This window comes from Puma concolor, chromosome D4, assembly GCF_028749965.1.
Source record: "Puma concolor isolate L17-30 chromosome D4, mPumCon1.1.hap2, whole genome shotgun sequence".
Lineage (NCBI taxonomy): Eukaryota > Metazoa > Chordata > Mammalia > Carnivora > Felidae > Puma > Puma concolor.
In genome coordinates, this window is record NC_141679.1 from 93,847,459 (window position 1) to 93,866,328 (window position 18,870).

At 64.6% G+C, this 18,870-nt stretch overlaps 2 protein-coding genes across 11 annotated transcripts in view; both read left to right on the plus strand.

The window, feature by feature from the left end:
- Positions 1 to 5,605, plus strand: part of SEC16A (SEC16 homolog A, endoplasmic reticulum export factor) — a 32,280-nt gene extending 26,675 nt beyond the window's left edge. For 3 of the 8 annotated variants that reach the window (XM_086684488.1, XM_086684487.1, XM_086684489.1), the window contains 4 exons: positions 199 to 293; positions 1,150 to 1,224; positions 2,174 to 2,233; positions 3,107 to 4,153. In XM_086684488.1, coding sequence (XP_086540614.1) covers positions 199 to 293; positions 1,150 to 1,224; positions 2,174 to 2,233; positions 3,107 to 3,352 — 476 coding nt within the window. In that variant the 3' untranslated portion in view covers positions 3,353 to 4,153. The other 5 variants (XM_086684491.1, XM_086684492.1, XM_086684493.1 and 2 more) reach the window with 3 other exon arrangements.
- A 297-nt stretch (positions 5,606 to 5,902) lies between these two features.
- On the plus strand, positions 5,903 to 17,026 carry INPP5E (inositol polyphosphate-5-phosphatase E). 3 transcript variants are annotated; one of them, XM_086684495.1, is made up of 11 exons: positions 5,903 to 5,992; positions 6,792 to 7,799; positions 12,006 to 12,129; positions 13,370 to 13,467; positions 13,968 to 14,092; positions 14,211 to 14,330; positions 14,543 to 14,650; positions 15,215 to 15,376; positions 15,469 to 15,584; positions 16,132 to 16,268; positions 16,577 to 17,026. In XM_086684495.1, the coding sequence occupies exons 2-11, from the start codon at positions 7,012 to 7,014 to the stop codon at positions 16,707 to 16,709; spliced, it is 1,911 nt and encodes a 636-aa protein (XP_086540621.1). In that variant the 5' UTR covers positions 5,903 to 5,992; positions 6,792 to 7,011; the 3' UTR covers positions 16,710 to 17,026. The 3 variants fall into 3 exon arrangements, with proteins under 3 accessions (XP_086540621.1, XP_086540623.1, XP_086540622.1); XM_086684497.1 differs by having other exon boundaries at positions 5,921 to 5,992; positions 7,063 to 7,799; XM_086684496.1 differs by lacking the exon at positions 5,903 to 5,992 and adding an exon at positions 6,378 to 6,498.
- Positions 17,027 to 18,870: the final 1,844 nt, after the last annotated feature.

Sequence of the window (18,870 nt, forward strand, 5' to 3'; positions counted from 1 at the left end):
TGGCCCTCACCTCCCTTTAAGGAAAATGACCCGGCTGACGTGCGGGGAGCCTGCGGTCCATCCGTGTTTGTTCACGGATCCCGTTCCGGGTCCCCCACAAGTGCGCTGTGGGAAACCTTTCCCCTGGAGACTGTTCTAAATGAAACCCCGACGGCGTTGTGGACGGACTGACAGCCTCCCGCACTGTCCCCTTCACAGATGCGGAGGAAGCCCCACCCGCAGAGGGGGCCGGCAGGGAAGGGCGTGCGCCTGCGGGGGGGGCCGTCGATCCAGAGCCTGCCTCAGAGCCCCAGGTGAGCCCCCCGCGTGAGCCCTCAGGCGAGTGGGGCCGCGGGGACGGGCGGCGGGGGCGGGGGGGACTTGGCCCGTGCCGCTGCCTCGGAAGGTCGGCCTGCTGTTTGCATCATTCCCGTCATGCACCCAGAGAAGACAGTTTCCACGGAAGTCTCTCCTCTGAGCGCCTCTAGAGATGGAGATCGTAACCGTGTGGTGCACGTCGTATGGTGGCCTTGGCTTCCTGAACCCACAGTCAGAAAGAGACTTTTTTTCTAATTTTTACAACTTGCATGTGAAATAGGATGGTGGGAGGTGGACAGAGTGGGTTTCAACCCTGGTTCCCTGTTAATTAGCTACTTAACATTTATTTTTAAAAGAGAAATTGAAAAAACAGGTTTTTTTTCTAACGTTTGTTCAGTTTTGAGAGACAGAGTGTGAGCAAGGGAGGGATAGAGAGAGGGAGACACAGAATCCAAAGAGGCTCCAGGCTCTGAGCTGTCAGCACGGAGCCCGATGCGGGTCTGGAACCCACAAACCGCAAGATCGCGACCTAAGCTGAAGTCGGACGCTTCACCGGCTGAGCCACCCGGGCGCCCCAGCTACTTAACGTTTAAAGGATCACGTGACATCTCAAAGCCTCTGTTTCCTGTTCTGTGAAACGGAATAACGAGGGCGCTTGCACACGAGGCCATCAAGGGGCCCACGGCCCGAGTTCCCCAGAGATAGGCTGTCGTGGGACCCGCAGCCGTTCGGAGGGGCGCTTACTCGGAGTGGAGCTGCGTGGGCCGGGGCCAGAGGGGGGTGTCGCGTCGGTCTGCCCCATGTGAGGGCTTCACGGGAGTGATGGCCACTGTGTTTCTTCTTTCCTGACAGGTGTTAGGTTTGCCAGCATCGCTCCCTGGCCCTGAGCTCCTACCCGCCCACGAGGACGGTTCCAAGGGAGGAGAGGTAAGCCGTCGGCACAGGACATATCTGCCCAGACACTGGGCTGGGGACATCGCCCATTTGTACCGTCCAAGTGGCTTCTTCTTTAAATGAGAATGTTGACGAGTAGGAAGAGGCAATTTAGCAGCTCTCTGGAACTTTAAAAGTGTTGTGGTCCCACAGCACAAGCAGCGACCCTTATGTCTGCAGGTTGTGTGGGAGCCGCGTGCAGAGCAGGGTGTGAGCTCACACACCCCGGGCTCCCCTCACTCGGCACAGCAGCGCCGCGCTCACGCTTCTCTGGCAGCATGAGGGCAGGCCCCCTCGCCCCCCAACTGATGCTTTTCCTTCAAAACATGTTTTTAACGTTTCTTATTTATTTTTGAGGGAGAGAGAGTGTGCAGACGGGGGGCAGAGAGGGAAACAATCCGAAGTGGGCTCCAGACTCCGAGCCGTCGGCACAGAGCCCGATGCGGGGCTCGAACCCACGAGCTGTGAGATCACGACCCGAGCCGAAGTCGGACGCTCAGCCGGCCGAGCCGCCCAGGTGCCCCCGTCTTAATAAAAGCTGTACGTTAGGGGCGCCTGGATGGCTCAGTCGGTTAAACGGCCGACTCTTGATTTCGGTTCAGGTCACGATCTCGCGGTTCGGGAGTCCCAGCCCCGTGTCGGGCCCTGCGCTGACAGAGCCTGCTTGAGATTCTCTCTTCATCTGCCTCCGCCCCTCCCTGCGCGCGCTCTCTCTCTCTCTCTCTCTCAAAACCAGCAAATAAACGTAAACGTTTTTTTAATTAAAAAAAACCCAACTGTCCCTCACAGCAGGAGTTTTAAACTAACTCTGGTGTTTTGCCCACTTGGCCCGTGTTGATTCTCACTGCATCACAAGGCTCTGTGGGGTGGAACTGGCCGCGTGGAGCAGACGCATGTCGATTTCTCATCTGTCTGTGTTGTGTGTGTTCTTGCTGTTTCGCAGCTTTCACGCTGTAGTTCACTGAGTTCATTATCGCGTGAAGTAAGCCAGCATTTTTATCAGGTACCTGTGGCTGGCAGTTCTCACTGAACACGAGTTGAACCGGGTCGCCTCTGTGGTTCCCTTAAGAGCGCCGTGCCGGCCTGCGTCGTGCCCCCGTCACTAACGCAGCCCGCCGCCTCCCCGCCCGCCGCGCGCCACAGGATGCAGTGTTCCTTCCTTCCTTCCGGTGTCCTCGGGGGCGGTCTCGGGCCATCCGCTTACACTGGCGACCGAGCCGACCCCAAAACGTTCCTAGGGGACGGATGACTTTTGTGATTTCGTTCTTTCCGGATCGGTTTTTCCAAACGGCCGGCCGCAGGTGTAGCCTCCCCGCGTGTGAGGGTGTCTCAGAAGCCCGCCTGGGTCCGGAGAATTTCTGGTTTCTGATCGAGCGCGGGACGTTTCTGGGCGGCCGGGCAGAGTGAGGCAGCGAGGCTGTCCTCGGCCGGGCGGGCTGGGACACGGGAATACTTAATCTCGTGTGTGGGTCGCACGACGGAGCTTTCCCGTTGCCTCGACGAAGGCTTCGTGTGACTTTATTTGCTTATTAAAACACTGGATTCTGTAGCTGGACACCGGAGGTCTGAGGTGGTCAGAAACCTCTACTAACTGCTTCAAGGTGCCACTCCCGGGGGCCCCCCGGGGCCGGGCACTCCCCGCTGCCGCATGTTCTGCCTCGGAAGCATCTCGCGCTGCATGCCGCTCTAATTTTTACGTGTGTTCTGTGAACCACTCAGTAACGCAATCCGGTGTCACGACAAGCGTCTCCGACTTGCTTCTGTGGCTTCCTTAGAAGTACTGTGAGTGGTCGCCCAGCAGTGGCGTCTGTCCACAAGGGAGCGCACACCGCTGTGTGACGTTGCCGCGTTGAGATGAACTCTCTGTGCTTCTCAGGCTCCCGGTGACCACCCCGCAGCAGGGGGCGCCTCCGGGGCAGCCGTGCCCTTCTACAGCCCTGCTCACTTTGCACAGGTAAGTGCCCTGCTGTCTCCTGGGGCACAGGGATCCCCAGCCCGGCGCCCCGCTGTGTCCGCCCACCCTTCTCTCCCTGCCGCTGCTCCTGGCGTGAACGCCCCCACCGTGCTGGGGCCCGCGGTCTCCCGCCGGGTCTCCCGCCGCCACACCTCACCGTGGGTCTGACTCCCTCCGCCAGGCCGGCCTTGGCCGCCCTTCACCTGCAGCCCACGGCCCGCGGTTGGGGAATGCTCTGGAATGTTTCTTTCTGTTTCTGTCTCTCTGCCTTCTCGCTCCTCCTTTTCCAGTCTCTTGCCCGTAGGGTGCAGACCGGCTGCCAGCTCGGGGGGAGCTGAGCAGGGAGGGGCCGGGGCCGTGTCTCGACATTCAGAGTATAAAGCCTCCCACGACCCTGGTCGCCCTCACCGCCTGGGGTGGCCGGGCCTGCTCACTGTCAGCCGGGCGCTCGGCCAGCCTGCCGCTCTCTGCCTCGACGTGCCCGCAGACGAGGCCGCCTCTCGGCCTCCTGCCCTGACCTCCAGGACTCCCGTGTCCCAGGTTACCCCCTGGCCGTGCGTCTGCTTTTCCGTTTCAAGATCTGGTGGCGGTTTCCTCTCGTTACCTCCGTCTCGTAGCGTGCGCTTTACAAGAGTTTTTCGATGGCTCGCTTCAGCGCGAGTAAATGCCTGCGCTCCGTCCGCTGTCTGTCCCTGGGCGCTGCCCGCAACGCTGCAGTCGCGGGCTGGGCCGCCCCCCTCCCCGGGTGCTCTTGCCGTGGGGGCCAGCCTCCCTTCTCACCACCTGACGAAAGTGCGGACCCCTTCAAAGCGGACGTCTAGGCCTGGTCCCCACTTGGCCGGTCGTCGGGGCTTCCGGAGAACCCGCAGCCTGCCTGTTCTGTCGGTGGAGATGGTTCCGCAGACCCGTCTGCCCGGCGCTGCCGGGGCGTCCCCGGCCTCGGAGGCTGGCGGGTGGAAGTCCGCACTCTTCCTTGTCTTTCCAGGCCTCTGCCGCCTCGGGGGGCTCCAGGATGGGGAGGATCGGCCAGAGGAAGTACCCGGCGTTGAGCTAGAAGGGTCCCCGTCCTGCAGTGGCATCTGGAACCCTCAAATTCTGCTCCACCGTGACCTCGGACGGATCGATGGCCCGCACCTCCCTTCTGTTCCCGCCCGGATGGGGACGCCAGTGTCTCCGCACGGTCGTGCTCGGACTCCTTCACGGCCCGTCTCCGCGGCGTCGCCGGGGCTGGGTCCGCGGCCCCTCTGCCGTGCTGGGGGAAGCGAGGGGAGCTTTGGCTCCGTCTCTAGCCGACAGTGACCCGAGGGTAAAACGCTCTTAGTCGTTCGGGAGCGGTGCGCCGAGGGAGGCCGGAGCCATCTTTGCTGCACGAAAAAACTCAGCCCTTCGGTAACTGGGGTGTCTCGGAAAACCTAACCGTGCTTTACTGCTGCGTCGGGCCCCCCTGGGCCCGGGAGGGCGCCCTGGGGCCTGGCACCGCATCACGGGCTTCAAGGAAACGTGGACTCAGCTGAGTTTTCCGGGGAGGCCCTGGTCGCCCAAGTGCATTTGAGTCTGGCGGCAAAGATGTTCCCAGCTTCGCTTCCTTCTCTGTCCGGGAGGGAGGCTCTGCTCTCCACTCCCCGGGCCGGGCCGTGTTCCACGTGGGACCCGCCCTCCTAACCCACCAGTGCTAAAAACTGGCTGTGACGAATTCCATTCGGGTTTTCTTAGTATGTGAGTAGCCTGGTTAGACTCGTCCCCAGAGAAACTTCTGGACTGCCATGCCCTTTGTAAAATAGTCGATGTACTTCCTCATGACTGGTCCTCAGGGCGCAGAGTTGACACGCGCCCTGACTCTGAGGCTGCTGCCTCCGCTTTTCCCACACCGGGATCTTCAGTGGGGGGGGGGGGGCTGAACCCACAGAGGGAGGCCCCGCCCCCTGGACTCAAAGCTTTAAGGCTTCATCGACTGTTCTTAGAATTATCCACGTTCTTGTCAAGTCTGAAGAGACCGCAGAAAAACATTAAATATTTATAAGAATCATTAGGAAATTTCTGTAGGTTCTGCTGGGGACATAGTTGGGTGTTGTGAATCTAAGTGCAGAAAGGGCGTAAATGAGTTAGCGCGGGCCTCGGTTTCCCTCGCGGCTCACTGGGTCCTGGAGGAAGGGCGCGGAGTGTTTTCCCGTGCGTCACCCAGGGCGCGCCCGGATGCGTTGGTTCTGGTCACTTGGAGAGAGGTGGGGCGTGGCACCCGGGGCAATGGGGGCCCTGGGACCCGAGACCTCCCTGGCGCCCTCGGTCTGGCCTGCCCACCCGACCGTTCCCTGCGCGGGCTGCCGGCGACTTTTGATTCAAGAAGCTCCCTCCCAGGCCAGGCGGGAGCTGCTATTTTTACTAAATGCAAATTGGTAAATAAAGTATTTTGCGCTCGCAAAACACTGTCACTTGTTTCCTTTTGTTGGTCGGTTACAGTCAGGGGAACCAGGCCCCTAGGTGGCGGGGTATGGGTGGGGGGCGGAGAGCTCCTCGGTGTTGGGTGGGGGGTGGGACTGCCGGGAAGCCCCTCCCCCTGGAGCAGCAAGTGAGGCGCGACCCTTGGGCGGGGCGGGGCGGGGCGGGGCGGGGCCGATGCGGCCCCAGGGGCTGGGGAGCCGCGCGGGTGGAGGGGCCACCGGACTCGGGCGCGCGCGCGCGCGCTGGGTCCTCCGGCCGCCAGGGGCCGCTGCGGGGACTGCTACGGGGACTGCGCCCGGGACGCCTGTGCGCCCGCTCCCGGGGAGCAGCCGCCGGGCCCGCCCGCCGGGGAGCAGGCGGCGCCGAGAGGTGGGCGCGGGGCGACCCCTGGGCAGGGGCGCGGGGCGACCTCGGGCAGGGCGACACCCGGGCGGGGGCGCTCTGGGGCGGGGTGGCCCTCGGGCGTGGGGGGCGCGGGTCCGGAGCGCGGGGCAGTCCCTGGGCAGGGCCTCCGACGCGAGTCTGGGGCACCGGGGCGACCTCGGGCCGGGTGACCCCCCAGACGGGGGCGCGGGTTCAGGGCGCGGGGTGACCCCCGGGCGGGGCCTGCGACGCGAGTCTGGGGCACCGGGCGACCTCGGGCGGGGTGACCCCCAGGCGGGGGCGCGGGGCGCGGCGCGGGGCGACCCCAGGCGGGAAGCGGGGGCGGGGTCAGGCTGAGCGGCTGTCGTTGCCCTGGGGACCCCGCGGCGGCGGCCACGCCCGCAGACTCAAGTCCTGAGTCAGGGGCCTTTGGCAGCGGCCGGGCCGCAGACCTGCGGAGGGGCCCCTGCCCGGGCGGGGTGTGCCCGCCGAGCGATAGAGTGGGCACCCGGGTGAGCCAGGGCCCAGGGACTCCCATCCGAGGCCGGGCCTGTGAACTGGCCTTGACCTTGGGGCTGCCGTTCTGTGCGGGTCATGTCCCCAGCACCCCACGGAGGACAGCCTCCCCCCCGCCCCCCGCCGCAGTATGGTGGCTTCCCGTGGTCCGAGGGGCCAGCCTTCACCCACCTCCTAGGAGGAAGCGGCAGTGTAACTTGTGGCTCAGCTTCTGCTGGCCTCTCCCCCTCTGGCCCTGCGGCAGAGCCGGCCTTGGCTGCGGGAGGCTGACGGCACGGTTTTCCTCTAGGCTCCTCCGGGGGACTCCGGGGCTCTGGGGGTCCCCGTCATGCGGCAACTGGCCCTGCCCCTGCCGGACCACCCCAGGCCGCCGCGCGCTCTCTCCTCCGTGCCTGCTGGGCGACGTCTGACCACGCATCCCTGACCCTGGACTCCACCGGCAGCCCCAGCAGGAGCCCTCTCCTGGGTCGGCTGGGTCGCCATCACCCTTGAGAGCCGGCCCCTGGACTATGCCGTCCAAGTTGGCGTGCCTGGGGCATTCAGAGGCATCTCCCCCGCAGCCCACCGCCCAGGGGCATCTGCAGCCCGAAGGCAGAATGCTGAAGGGACAGCTTCCCAACGCAGGCCAAGACCTCGTGCCCCACCCAGGGTCCCTGCCCACCAACGGCTGTCAGGGCCCCGAGAAGAGCCCCATGCCCCCTCTGAGCCTTCCAGCGGGTATCGGCAATGAGGACCCACAAGCCAAGGCAAAACCCTTCACCCCAAAGCCACCGACGAGGCCCAGGCTGGAGCGAGCTCTGTCGCTGGACGAGAAGGCGTGGAGGAGGCGGCGCTTTCGAACCAGCCACGAGGACCTGGCCACGCGCGGTGGGACCAGCCCCTCCAGGGGCTCTTTGCAGGACGAGGCCCCCCAGCCCCCCACCCACACCGGCTCCCCACCCTGCCTGAGCACCTCCTTGCAGGAGATCCCCACGTCCCGCAGGGCCCAGGGCAGTACGGGAGGGGGCCCCTCCTCGTGGGGTCACTGTATCTCCGGAATGATCAGCACCTCCCTGGACCTCCTGCACCGGGACGGGGCCTCGGCGGGGAGCACCACCAGGCTGCCCGCCGTGGACCAGAAGGCGGCCTCCAACCCGCCGTGGACCGCAAACTCCACCGGCAAGTCCCGCCTGCAGAGCAGACTGTTCCGGGCCCACAGCAGCCTGGGCCCCGGCCGGCCCCCGAGCCCCCTGGCCTGTGATGCCAAACCCTCCTTCAGCCTCCTGGCACCCATCCGCGCCAAGGACGTCCGAAGCAGGTAGGGCCTCTGGGGGCAGGGGTGGGGGTCATCCGCGGCCTTCGTTGCAGCGCTAGAAAGCACCGCAGGAAGGTATTCTCGTAAAACTGAGGCTAGCCCCCTCACCCCTGCCTCCCGGCTCCTTCCCGGAAGGACACCCCTTCTGGAACTTTCCCTGTGTGTTTTAGCACCACCCAGGGGCACGTGTGCCTGTAAAGCAGACGGTTCAGATACACAGATCGCCCTCCGCACTGCGCGCCGTATCCTGTTTTCTTTCTCGTTCTCGTTCTCGTTCTGTCCCGGACGGCCTTCTTTGTGAGCACGTGGGGCGGCCCTGTCGTCTGGGCCGCTGCGGGGTTCCAAGACGTAGCCCTGAGCAGTGCTCTCCCTTAACCGCTCTGCTGAGGAGGAACGTTCCGGGGCCCCAGTCAGTGCTGGCCGGAGCGCAGCCGCGAGCCCCCGTGGCCGTGCTCTGGGCTCACGCTGGCCCAGGGGCCACCGCTCAGGGACCGCACTGACCTCAGACGGAGGGTCCCCAGGGCCCCGCTCACTGGCGGCAGGGAGGGTCCCCCGGGCCTGATCGGCTGCGCTTTGCTTCCAGGATTGACCCGATTTCTCTGAGGCTCTGGGATCGTTTGCTGAGCGCCCCGCTGTCGGTCAGCTCCCACCTGCCCCTCCCCCCCCACCCCCCCACCACGGGGGATGCTAGGTTTCTAGGCTTTGTGGGGCTTTAATAATTAATCTCTGTTGACTTCCCTGTAGCTTCAAAAGAACCTAACTAGGCGTTTCCCCCAATGTCCTCTCTGCTCAGGACTCTCCCCTGCGTGCCTCTGGCTCCGTTCACCAGACCGGGGGCGCCTGTCCAAACCCGCGAGTCTGGTCTTCTCCCGCGGGCTCGTCACGGGGCCCACGCTGCGGTGCCCAGGCCGCAACTTGAAAAGGCTTTCCCTGCCCCGTCCTGTGGGCTGGGCCAGGCCTCTGCCCCCTACCAGGGCCCGGCAGGTTGTTCGAGGCACACACGGGGCCATGGCCCCCGCACCACCCACTCCCCAACGTGGCGCCCAAGGCCCCCGGTGCGGCTCCGGCCCTACTTCCCTCGCCAGACGCCTTCCCTCCCAACAGGGCCAGTCCTGCTGCACAAGGGCGGGGGGAAGGGGCAGTTGGGAGGGTCACTGTAGTGGCGTCCTGGAGTGGCCGTAAGAAATGGCCACAAGCCCGAAGCCTTAAAACAACGGAAGTGGAGTTCTGGAGGCCATGCGTCGGAAATGAAGGTGTCACGGGGCCGAGCTCCCTCCGGAGGCTCCCGGGGAGGGTCCTTCCTGCCTCTTCCAGCTCCTGGTGGCCCAGGAGTTTTTCGGCTTGTGGCCGCGTCCCTCCAGCCTCTGCCTCCGTCCTCACACGGTACTCCTCCGTGTCTGCGTCTCTCCTCCTGTGGGGCGCTGGTCTAAATCCGGGATGAGCTCACGTTGCCATCCTTAAACCGACGGCATGTGCAGAGACGGTTGCCACATAAGGTCCCACTCGAAGGTTCTGTGGGTCGGGAGGGAGACGGGGCTGTGGCGAGCCCAGCTGTACAGGATAGAATCTGTACGGGTTTCTGGCGGGCAGCGAGGTGTCTTAGTGCCTTCGCGGTGTCACCGCCCTGTGTCGGCTGCTTGTGACTTACGCGGGCGCGCTTGTGACCTAAAATGACAATCACGTCGTGAAATCGGGTCCTCAATTCAGTGTTTTCGGGCGAGCAGCAAACAGGTTGATGGGGACCCCTCACCCCAGTTCTGCCGCCTAAAGGCCCCGTTTCCGGTGGGTTCTAGAACAGGCGTCGGCACACTTTTTCTGTAAGTCTCTCCATCCTGCAGCCGTGCTCACCTCTGCCGTTTAGCAGGGAAACAGACACAGACCACATGTGCACCAGCAGCCGCAGCCGTGTGGCAGTAACACTTTGCATAGGGACACGAGATTGGAATTCTGTGTGGTCTGCCCACGTCGCAAAATGACAGGGTTTCTTCCTCTTTTGACAACGTGGAAATGGTTCTTAGCTCGTGGGCTGTCCGTAAACAGGCAGAACCTGGCTGAGGTCGGAGCGTGGCCCGTGTTGGACGGGCCGGGCGATGTGGACGGTGTGGGACGCAGGGCACCCGGGCCACAGGAGCAGCCGAGTGCAGCGGCCGACCCCGGACCCGGGAGGGGACCAGAGCACAGGGCCCCTGGCGTGGCGGCCTTCTGGTCACCCTGCAGACGGGGCCGCTCCGGAGGACATCACGCCCTGTGGCAGGGGAGCGGGGGCCCGGCTGCGGGTGTGAGGGAGGTGGTCCACCCAGTGGGGTGAGCCAGCGGGGGCCTCCCTCCAGGCCTGATCGAATTCCTGTTCTCAGGGCCTGGGGAGGAGGACGTGGGAATCGCTCGTGGGAGCTCCTGAGAACCGCGTTCTGGTTTCAGCGGCCAGCGTGGCTTGGGAGCCCTGCTCTTGACTTGATGCCCTCCAGAGGAACGGGCTCCCGTTTGCAAGACTGAGACGGGAGCTCTTCTCAGCGAGTTGGAGCGAGGGGTCCTCGGGAGCCTGGAAAGTGCTAGTGGTCTGTTACACAGCCAGGCTGGGCTGGGTTCTCAAGGACTCTGCTGAACGGCAGCGTTAAGCCTCGGTGGCGGTGGCGGGGCCCGGGCGGCACGGCCACACGCCTTCCCTGTGCCCGAAGGCGGAGGCAGGCGGGGACAGCGTGCCAGGCAGCCTGGAGGGGCGCGTGGGGGCAAGGGGGAGAAGGGCGGAAGCCGGGCTCGGTCTGCCGAACAGGTGGGGCACCCCGGTGTCCGGAGCGCACCCCCCCTGCTGCCGGGTGCCCCCTGTCCTCCCGCACCGCAGCGCCCGGCTGCCGGGCCTTGGCACGTCACCGAACCCCTCGGCCTCCGTTCGCTCCTGACAGACGGGACCGGGACGGCCCCGCCCGCCGAGACACGAGGAGGGACCGTGGAAGGAACAGCCAGCCGCACCCGAGTGCTGGAAAGAGCACCCTAAAAGAGCCGTCACTCGCACACGGTCATCGGGGCGACAGCTGACGACGAGTGACGTTCCGGTGGACTGATCTTGGGGTCACTGGGGTGCCCGTGGAGCTTATTGGGATGTGTCTGCCGGGAAACGGGGGTGGAATCTAACCAGCCTCCAAATGACCAATACTCAGGAGTCGATGGAGCCGCCCCGGCCCTGGGCGCGCACGGGGGCCAGTGACCGGCTTCTGCAGCGGCTGGATGGCGAGGGGGGGTGACCGGTGACCAGTGTCTGTGGCGGCTGGAGCATTAGAAGACCTAGGGGACAAAATGGCCAAACATGGCATGGCCATCGCCTGGGTGCTCATTCTGGGAGCAGTCTGATCTTGAGTTGGGTTGGAAGAAGGTTCTGGAAGGACTCCCAGACAGCTGGAAGGAAGGCGGAGGCAGCAAGAAGAGAAGGGACGCCCTGGTGCCCCTGCAAGGGGCCCGGGGTGGGGGTGGGGGGCCGGCCCCCCCGCACCTGCACAGGGGAGAGCCGCCGGGCCGCTGGGCAAGCGCACGAACGAGTCTCGGGACCTGTTTTGGTGCGGCCTGCCGGCCGGGTGTCCTCACAGCTAAAAAACAAGACCGTGCGGACGTTTCATCTCGTGAGGAAGTCGCGCGACGCTCGGACTCCGACGCTCGTGAGGTTCTGTTGCCGCGCGGCCTGGTCCCCGGGGTCGCTATGCTAGGTGGCACTTTGCAGCCGAGGCAAAGTGCCGTGGGGTCTCCGCACGTGCTGTGCCGGTCAGCTCTTGAAACGGATCCTAACCGTCGGTTGTCGTGAGACTGGACGTGCCCCCTGCGGCTTTCGGGGCCTCCGGGGCCGCGCCGAGGCGGAGGCGAGCCCCTGGTCTGGGACGCGTGTCTCCCCAGGCCGCCCACGGCCCAGGGCCGAGCCGTAAGGGGCCCCGGCGGAAGAGCCCAGACATCACCTTCAAGTCCTTCGTGTCTGGAAGTGGCAGAAACGTTGAACACGTGCTGCTGTTTATAGAGTCGTGAACGGGGGGTTTTCCAAGAGGGCGGTGGACCACAGCGGGGCGCCTGTGCCCACCCGCGGGGTCTCCAGGAGCCCCAGCTCTGGGACAGCCTCCCGCAAACGGGTTCCGTGTTACGGGGGGCCCGAGGCCGGCAGCGTCCCCGGGAGGGGTGTCCCTGGGCCTGCCCGCTCCGACCCTCGACTTCTTGGTTGCCCTGTCTCCGCAGGAGCTACCTGGAGGGGAGTCTCCTGGCGAGCGGGGCCCTGATGGGGGCGGACGAGCTGGCCCGGTACTTCCCGGACCGCAGCATGGCCCTCTTCGTGGCCACCTGGAACATGCAGGGCCAGAAGGTAAGGGGCCAGCCCGCCCCCACTGTGCTCTTTCCCGGGGCCTCTGAGCTGCACGCCGTCTGCCTGGCCTCTCCCCAGCACCTGGGTCAAGAGGCCTCTTGCCCGAACACCCCTGCCTCCCCCACCTCCCCGCTGCCCGATGGGGGAAAATGCGCTTTTCTTATACATACACGTGTTAAGAATAGTTTTAGATTCACAGCAGCTTTGGAGAAGGGAACAGAGCCCCTGTCCCCACACGCAGCCTCCCCACTGCCGACACCCCACCGTGGGCCACTGTGACCGTCGGTGAGCCTGTGTGACCTGATCACAGTCACCTTGGGGTCACTCTGGGTTAGGCCCACTCGGCGATTCCTGTGTCGAGATGGCGGCAGAGGCCCTCCCGCCACTCTGGTGGGACAGGCGCTCTGTGTCCTGAGTGCCAGTCGGCCCAGGGCCGGACCGCATGGGCCAGAGGTTTGCACGCTGATCTCTGGGCTTTTGCTTTGGGGACAGCCTCGGACACAGTGCCGGTGGCTTTCTCTCCAGCTCACACCTGCACCCGGGACTCGTTCGCTCGGTGAGAGCCGTCCTCGGGTTGACAGTCTCCATTCCCCGCATGTGGGGTGCTCTGATGTCTGGGGGCGGGGTGTGGACTTCCTGCACTGTGGATGGTCCTAACACCCGGTGAGGTGAAGGGGATAGTGGTTGCCACCATGGGGCTTTGAGTGCTTTCTGCTGCCCACGTGTGCCACGGTGTTCGTGATGACAGCACAGAAGGCCCTGCCCACCCCCCCCACCCCCCCACCCCCCCCACGCAGTGGAACCCGGGCGGACCCTGGGGGCACAGGCACTGGAGAGGAAACCAGGCAGAGCCGCCACCAGGATGAGGTTTGGCTGAGTGACCAAGAGCCCTGGCAACACAGCGCCCCGCATGAGAAGCGGTTCTCCCTCCAGTTGGAGGAGGCGGGTGCCCAGGCTGGTGGCCCTGCTGTCCACGGGGAGCCACCTGGCCCCTCTGTGGGACAGTGCCCTCGTCCAGGGCCCCAAGGGCTTGAGAGCCGGCCTTCGGGACCACAGCACCTGGCCGGGCTGCACCACATCCCCACCAGTGTGTTTGGGGACAGGGGCCCCATGGTGAGGGAGGGGCGCAGACATGGGCGTGGTGGTGACCAGCTGGGGTGGAGGGCGGCCTGCCAGGCCCTTCGGGAGAGGCTGGGTCTCTGTCCCGCAGGAGCCCTCACGAGGTGCTGCTGCTCTGTAGGAGCTGCCCCCGAACCTGGACGAGCTCCTGCTGCCTGCCGAGGCCGACTACGCCCAGGACCTGTATGTCATCGGGGTCCAGGAGGGCTGTTCCGACAGGTAGGGCGCAGCCGGCTGGGGTGAGGCCCTGGTTGCACGAGAGCCACTTCCTTCTCTGTCGGGGGCGCAAGGAACCAGGAGTCGATGAGCTTGCGTTCTTGTTGACATGCAGCTGATCTGGGAGAACGTACGGCCCCCGCTGCGGGACCCCAGGCCCCAGGCCTGACCCCCGAACTGGGTCCTAGGTCTGCAGCGCCCCTCCAGCACCGCCAGAGACCGCCTGGCCAGGGGCGTGCGTGGGCATCCCACCCCTCAGGCAACTGCGGGAGGCCCGCCTGGCAGGTGCCCCGACCCAGGGGAAGGGGCAGGCGCCGGGTTCCCCGGGACCTGGAGCCTTGGTGAGGGACCCGGAGCGAGGGCCTGGGTCTCTGCCGCCCTTCCCTTGGGCAGGAGCCAGGAGGCGGGGCTCTCTGGGCTGTGGGGGAGGGGTGGCGGGGCTGGGAGGCCCCAGCCCCCTTCCCAGGCTGTCCCGGCTCACCCTCCCCCTCCCCCCACCGCAGGCGGGAGTGGGAGGTGCGCCTGCAGGAGACGCTGGGCCCCCGCTACGTGACGCTGTACTCCACGGCCCACGGGGCGCTCTACATGTCCGTGCTCATCCGCAGGGACCTCATCTGGTTCTGCTCAGGTAGGCGGGCCGCTCCGCTTTGCGCCAGCGCCCTGGGACCCCCGCCCGGCCTCTGTGAGGGCGGTGGACGGGCGTGAGCAGGGGCAGCCGCGTCAGCCCCCCCACCCCTGTCCCGCAGAGGTGGAGAGCTCCACGGTGACCACGCGCATCGTGTCTCACATCAAGACCAAGGGGGCCCTGGGCGTCAGCTTCACCTTCTTCGGCACCTCCTTCCTCTTCATCACGTCTCACTTCACCTGTAAGTCCCAGGAGTTAGGACACGCCCCCCCGCATGCCCGCCAGGAGCGCCATCTGTGACGGTGCCCTCCCGTCGGGCCCCCGCCGGGGATACCCAGGGGACCGGGTTGCGCAGACGCTGTGTGTTAGAGCCTGCTGGGGGGCGGTGAGCACACAGCTGTCCTCTGGGTCCAGAAGGCCCGCTGGAGAGGCCCCCGCGCTCTGTTCTTACAGCCGGAGACGGGAAGGTGAGCGAGAGGCTGCTGGACTACAGCAGAACCGTCCAGGGCCTGGCGCTGCCCAGGAGCGTGCCCGACACCAGCCCCTACCGCTCCGACGCTGGTGAGCCCGGGTGGATGCGCTCCTACCTTGTTCTCTGGGTGGTTTACTCAAAGTAAACTTGGGGAGCTTCCGAGAATCAAGGTTGAAACAGTCTAGAGAGTCGGCAGCCCGCGGAAACGGCGCTCTGCACAAGGCCTGGCGCTGGGCTCCTCCTGAGCCGTGACCCACCCACCGGTTTGGTGCGGCTGTGCTTCCAGGCGGAGCCCCGTGGTGGCCGTGCCTCCCTGGGCCGACAGGCCCTCCTCCTGCCCCCTGGCTGTCTGTCCCTCCGGGATGGAGCCCTGGCGGAGTGGTGAGCGTGAGCAGTGTGGGCTCCTGTGAGCGTGAGGGCGCCCACGCTGTCCCCAGAAGTCTGTCACTGTTTGAAATGAAAGATGCAACCGTGAACGTGAACCCGAATGTCGGCCCAGAAGCTGCGGGGCACAACCCCCACAGCCAGGGCCGTGTCTGGGGTGTCCCTGCCCGTGGCTGCAGGAGCGGGGACAGAGACCACACCCGTCACTGTCGCCAGAGGGAGGCCAGCACAGGGAGGGCCGGGCTCACGCACTTTCCCCTTTTGGCTAGCGGACGTCACCACCCGGTTCGATGGGGTGTTCTGGTTTGGAGACTTCAACTTCCGTCTGAACGGAGGGCGCGTGGCCGTGGAGGCCATCCTGAAGCAGGACCTGGGGGAGAAGGTATCTGCCCTGCTCCAGCATGACCAGCTCACCCAGGAGATGAAGAAAGGTGAGGTCCCCGGGAGGAGGCGCGGACACCCGGCCCCCGAGAGGGTGCGGCCCGCCAGGGCTGACGAGAGCCAGGGCCTGTGGCTGTTCCAGGGTCCATCTTCAAAGGCTTCCAGGAGCCAGACATCCATTTCCTCCCCTCATACAAGTTTGACATTGGAAAGGACTCCTACGACACCACCTCCAAGCAAAGGACCCCCTCCTACACGGTGAGCACCCCTGGTGTCCCGCCTGACCTCCGGTGCGGCTCTGCCCAGCTCTGCGGCCCAGGTTTGGGCCTGCTTGCGCTTCAGAACCACAAGCTAAGGACTGAGGCCGGGTGTGACAGCAGCCCCCACGAGCTGCGGTCAGACGCCTCAATGCGGCACCCGTGCCGGGCTAGCGACCGCATCTCTGGGACCTGGCGTTGGGGGCAGCGCCCTCTGAGAAGGGCCCTTCTGAAGGCTAGTCGGTCGGCCCGGGGCTGGGGTACACGCCCCGTGCTGTCACAGATGCAAGCCATTTGCGGCACAGGCGGAGGGAGCAGCCTGCACCGGACCCAAGGGCTCCAGGCTCGGCCTCCACGGCTGCAGCACTGCCAGCCCCCCCACCCCCTGTCTGGGGCCCAGACACCCGCCAGCGCAGCGGGCTTGGGCGAGGGGCTCTGGGAACAGGCTCTGCGGGTGGGATCGGACACGGAGACGGGCACGCGGGCCAAGCCCTGCAAAAAAGCCACGCAGTCTCGGGGCTAACCTTCACGCGGGATCTTTTCTGCAGGATCGGGTCGTGTACAGGAGCCGCCACAAGGGCGATATCTGTCCGGTCAAGTATTCCTCCTGCCCTGGCATCAAGACGTCCGACCACCGCCCCGTGTACGGTCTGTTCCGGGTGAAAGTGAGGCCAGGGAGAGACAAGTCAGTACCCTGCTCACGTGTCCTCGCCCTGGGGGCTGCGGGTGGGTGGGGCTCCTGCCCACTCGGGGGGTGGGGGCGGCATCCCCGCCCCTGGGTGCCCGCCGTCGTCCCATCGTGTCCTGACCTCCAGCCGCGGTCAGGGTGGCCGCGGGTCTCTTCCTGATGCACCGCAGGGCCCAGCAGGGGCCCGAGGGAGCTCCGTGTTCATGGCGGCTGCACTCCGGTGGCCAGAGGGGACAGGCATCCGAGACGGCCTCCCAGGAGGCTACTGGCCAGTGCCCTCCTGACGACGCCCCTTTCTTCCGCAGCATCCCCCTTGCTGCTGGCAAGTTTGACCGCGAACTGTACTTGATAGGAATTAAAAGACGCATTTCCAAAGAAATTCAGCAGCAGCAGGCACCAAAGGATCAGCATTCCAGCACAATCTGTACAGTCTCTTGAGGCTTGCCCGAGGACATTTGCACCCACAACATGGGAGGTCACGTGGCCACAGCCCCCTGGAGAAGTTGGAAGAGACTGCGGAATGAAAGATTTCTGGGACGCCGGCTAACCGTTTCTCGAGGCCAACACGCTTCGTCACCAAGAACCTAACAGGAGGCCAGTGAGGCGGTGCTGAGGCACCCGTGTCCCCTGCCCGGCACGAAGCCGGCTGCACTCATTTACAGCATGTCCCCAAGCGCAGGCCCCCAGATGGCCACGGCACACCCACGGTCCCTTAGGCCAGCGTGGGTCGGGCAGTTCTGCCTGCTGGCACAGACACGCCCTTCCGGTGTCCTTGTCCGCTCGCCCAGAGCCGACGTTGGCAGCGCTCCAGCAGCCCCTCAAATGCAGACCAGGAGGTGCCTTCCCCATCTGAGTCCAGGGGGCCCGTTAGCGAATCGGGGGGAGCACTCTGGGTCAGGCAGCTGGGAGCTTCGGTCCCACCAGTGTGCACGAGGACCGAGCCCAGGCCTGGCCGGTCAGGTCAAAGCCAGCCGACTTCCAGGGAGAACGCCGGTCCTGCTGCAACAGGCCAGGGAGGGACGAGGCAGCCTGGCCTGTTGAGGGTCGCCTCTGACCTCAGGCAGCTGGCCTCGCCGTTCCAGCCACGAAACCATCTCCCTCTCCTCTCCTGGTTTTTGGTGACTTGAGAGCATTTGCTTTCGTATTGCCGGCTACAAACAGCATTGACGTAAGTAGTGCGTCTCCTGGCCTGAGAAACTGGAAGTTTAGGGTGCCACCACCTTGCCAGCCCGGGCCGGCCCCCTTCCATGTTCCCGCCTGTGTTAGAGGGCTCAGAGCCCAGTGTCGCCCATGATCACTCTTAAAAACCATAGGCTTTGACTGTGGGAAAACCTAGGGGCATTCACTCTAGTCTTTAAAGTTATTTATTTTTCCGTATTTATATTTTTAAATAAATCCATATATTAAATCTGAAACTCTTTCTGGCCAAAGATTGAGTCCTAGAAAGAGATCCTCCATGTGCTCACACCCCATGCTTACGACATTCCCAGAAAACAAGGTTTCAAGTCCAGTTCAAAGGCAGGAAGTTCGGTGTCGACTGTGGCTGTACCGGCATCACCCGCCTCCCTCTGCCCTCTGCCCCCCCCCCCCCCGGCCGCCGCCCCATCAGACGGGCTGGCTGGAAAGGGGCTTTTCCGGGAGAAAGGAACACCTCAGCCCTGCGTGAACCACGATGAAGCGAAGCCACTTCCAAAGTAGAGTGTATCAGCTTTATTAGCACCGGCTTCCAGACTCGTCGTGCGGGACACCCACTTCTGGTTACCGAGGAGGCCCGTCCACCCTATCTGACTTCACGAAACTTCACTGTCGATAAAATTTTGCTCAAAGAAATGTGCCGTTGAGTTTTGAGTCAATAAACTGAAAACCTCCGACAGATTTTTGCGGTGAGGGGTCCTGAAAATGAGGCAAGTGTGACGCATCATCTCAGGCGTCGTCTCCGACCGATATGATGGATGTCAGCAAACGTCCGGGTCCCAAGTCAGGACATTCACTTAGGAGCAGCCGGGAGAGTTTAGATGCTCGGGTTTCACTTGGGAGCCAGGTTAAAATTCAGATAGATTCAAATGACACGGCCAGTCTCTGCAAAGCAAGCTTCAGATAGAATTGAGAAATCTGGTGTGAGGATAGTTTGACCCACACGCGCTCTGCTGGCGCGGGCCAGAGGACGGGGCTGCGGCTGCGCGGTGCCAAGGAGCCCTCGGGGGCGAGGGGCGGTTGGCGCCAGCTTCCGAGCAGACCCCTGGGTCTGGGCGCAGCGGTCTGTGGTTGGAGGCTGAGTGCGGCCCGTGGGGGCTCCGGCCGGCCCCTTGAGGGCTCTGGGTGAGCCCTGCCCCCAGCTAAGCCCAGCTGACCTCGCCCGCCACCCCTGCCCCCCTGTGCTTCCCCTTCAGGGTGGTAACCACAGGAATGTCTGCAAGGCAAGGACCTCGGCCCACCGGGCTCCACCCCAGCGGATAAACACACCCTCCCTGATGCCGCTAAGTGCGCAGGGAAGGCATCAAAAGCGGAGGATGGGCTCCAGCAAAAATAAGCAGGTTAAATGACCAAAGAACATTTGAGGGTTGATTTCCTGGAAGCGTCCCTCCCTCCCCTCTGTGCC